The sequence below is a fragment of the Histoplasma capsulatum genome, genomic scaffold, assembly GCF_000149585.1.
Source record: "Histoplasma capsulatum NAm1 scaffold_1 genomic scaffold, whole genome shotgun sequence".
Classification (NCBI taxonomy): Eukaryota; Fungi; Ascomycota; class Eurotiomycetes; order Onygenales; family Ajellomycetaceae; genus Histoplasma; species Histoplasma mississippiense.
In genome coordinates, this window is record NW_001813982.1 from 4517729 (window position 1) to 4520618 (window position 2890).

The following is a 2890-nucleotide window of genomic DNA, read 5'->3' on the forward strand; positions in this document are numbered from 1 at the left end:
TCCCGCAGTCGCTCATCGAACGACTTCTACGAAGACCATAGATCGAAGAGGACCACCAACATGAGGAAATGAAACACCTTGGTGAACAAGGAAATCAAGGAGGATAATTTGCCAAAGGTGTTAACAGAAGAACAGGAAAAGGCGTCTACACAATCGCAGAAATCTTCCAAATCAGTGTCATTCGATATTCCCTCATCGGAAACAGGCGAACAGTCCTTGGCCACTGCCGCAGATTCAGAAGCACTAGAACACCCCCCCCAACCATCATCAATCATAGACAACCTACCACCCCACCAACCACCATCTGAACTATTTCCCGCGTCTGACTTCCCAACTGGCCCCATCCATTTCCCCAAACCCCCTCCACGTCAGTCTCCCATGCCAAATCTGAACCCTTCTTCTCCCTCTTTCCTTGCAGACCTACAAACCCACTACTTCCCCGACATTCCACACGATCCCTCCTCCCTCTCCTGGCTTCAGCCATCACCACCACCAAGCCCCTCCTCCTCCCACGCCCCATCCAACCCCTCCATATCACCCTACCACCCAGCCAGCACCGCCACCTCCATCTCCCCTGCTGCCCTCCGCTTCTCGCTCACTGGTACCCTCCTCGCGCCGCGCACCTCTCTCTCCATCCCTACAACCCACGGCCTGCACCACCACGCCGCTGACCCCGAAGCCGCCGGCTACACAATTCCCGAACTCGCGACCCTAGCCCGCTCCACCCTCCCCGCCCAACGCTGTCTCGCTTGGCAGGTTCTCGGCCGGTTTCTCTATCGATTAGGGGTGGGGGAGTTTGGGGAGCGTGGGAGTGCGCTCTTCGAGGGTCTGTGGGCCGTTGTGGAGCGCGAGGGTGTGGTTGTGGGCATGTTGGCCGAGGCTGGCGGGGGAAGTAGTGGATCGAAAAACGAATCTACAGCTGCTACTGCTGCGAGTAATGCGGCTAGAATTGGAAAACATGCCAGCGCAAGGGCGTGGGCGACTGAGGCGGTTTGGCTCTGGAGGAAGGGTGGGGGTGGAGATAGAGGGTTAACGAAGGAAGCGGTTCTTAGGTCGAAGGAGCAAATTATGGGTGGGAGTGGTGACCGGGGGCCTTCGTGATTTGCATATGTTTTCTGGACAGTCAAACTTTGTTTCTTTTCTTTTCTTTCTTTCTTTCCTTTTTTTGGGGGCTTCTCGGATTACCATTTAGATTAAGCGCAGCGCAGGCGAATGCGTGTTTTCTTTTGTCTTTTGATCTATAACACACTTGTTCATGGTCTATTTTCAGTTGATCTGGTTTGATGGCATGATCTAGCATATATCATGGGAGTTTTTTTTTTTTTTTTTTTGAAGGCCGGGATGGATAAATATTGAACATTGAACATTGAAATCGAAGTGTTAACTTACGGAAAGAAACTTCTTCCTGAAAGCACTACAGACATATGCTAGTACCCAAATGAATGACAGTCATCATGAATAGCCATCCCAAAAACAACATATGTATTTATTTCTTAGCTGCATACCATTGTGCTGTATGTATACATGCACAAGATTTTCCCTCTTCCCTCTTCCCTCTTCTTTTTGTTTCTTCTAATGGGATTATTCCACATCTCAATTGTCACTCTAAAAATTGAGGCATCATGCTGCTCAGAACTATCATAGAGCAAAACCGTTGAGATAAAAAAAATCATATACTAACTGTGCCAAGTACACTCATACACTCGACTCATCAGTGAGTGCATCACACTGTAGTTAGTGATAATCACATCATAATAGTAATATTTTGAATATTATGATTCTTAAAAATTAGTTAACTAATAATTATTATCACATCTATCTATAATATAAAGATTATTGATATACTCGTTACGCCGCCTTCTAAGCAAGTGATATACCAATATGCAACAATCTCATACTATTATCACTTCTGGTATAAATGTGCTACTTTGTAGTTCTACAAAGAGCTTTCTCTTTGAAGAAACAATATTGAATGAGTTCAATATTATATTAATTGCAGTGTATCTTAATTAAAATGTCTTGTTTTACTTAAAAATCTGCTATTTATATCATAATCTGTGGGATGGTTAATCTTGTTATTGTTGTGATCAAGAGCAAGTTAACTATATAGGGTTCATCTCCAGCGGTGCAGTGGCTGCCGCAATCAACAACACCCCTTCATCATCTCGACTAACTGATTTGCATCTGTGATACCATGTTAACACTGTTATAGTAGAATTTTTGCACTCATACAGGCCTCATAACCTCCGAGTAACCTAACACAAAAGAGCTTTTTTGGCAATCACCTCACGGACAAAGCACGTATGTACTGTACAAAGCGCTGGAGAAGGCATCCTGAAAAGCCATGTTTCGTACCCTAACATTTGCCTGGAGCCGCTGCGTAATAAGGGTCAAAGACAACTCACCGCTATTGCAACACTTTTTGTTATTCAACTCCCCCCTCCTGTCGACTTATGTCTGGCGCGTCGGATGCTGACCACGAAAATTTCTTCCGCTACACGGGGCGGGCGCTGGCTATGGAATGAGTCGATGCAACTTAGGAACCGATACAAGCGGTTTGATGTGGAAGAGCTTCAGAGGATTGCAGCTAGGAGCGTTGGATCCAGGACCTGCTCATGTATGATCAAGCTTGCGGAGGGAGGATCTAACAAGGTTCTTCAGGCTTTACTATGGATGATGGTACAACCGCGATTGCACATCCTAATATGGGACCTCCATTCAAGGCGACTGCCTTCTGAGGTCCGCGACTATGGATTTTGTAAGACTACTCATGATATAAAATGGCTTTGTGCAGAAACTTATATTAATATGTTTCACAGGTTCGAACTGTCCTCAATATACCAGTCTCAAAAGTGTTGGGCTGAAGTGGGAATGCGGACATGCTGTCAGT

At 45.9% G+C, this 2890-nt stretch overlaps 1 protein-coding gene across 1 annotated transcript; it reads left to right on the forward strand.

The window, feature by feature from the left end:
- Positions 1–378: 378 nt before the first annotated feature.
- Positions 379–1934, forward strand: HCAG_01284 (predicted protein; the record flags this gene model as incomplete). Its single annotated transcript, XM_001544187.1, has 4 exons — positions 379–1009; positions 1498–1514; positions 1691–1714; positions 1833–1934. The coding sequence occupies 4 exons, from the start codon at positions 379–381 to the stop codon at positions 1932–1934; spliced, it is 774 nt and encodes a 257-aa protein (XP_001544237.1).
- Positions 1935–2890: the final 956 nt, after the last annotated feature.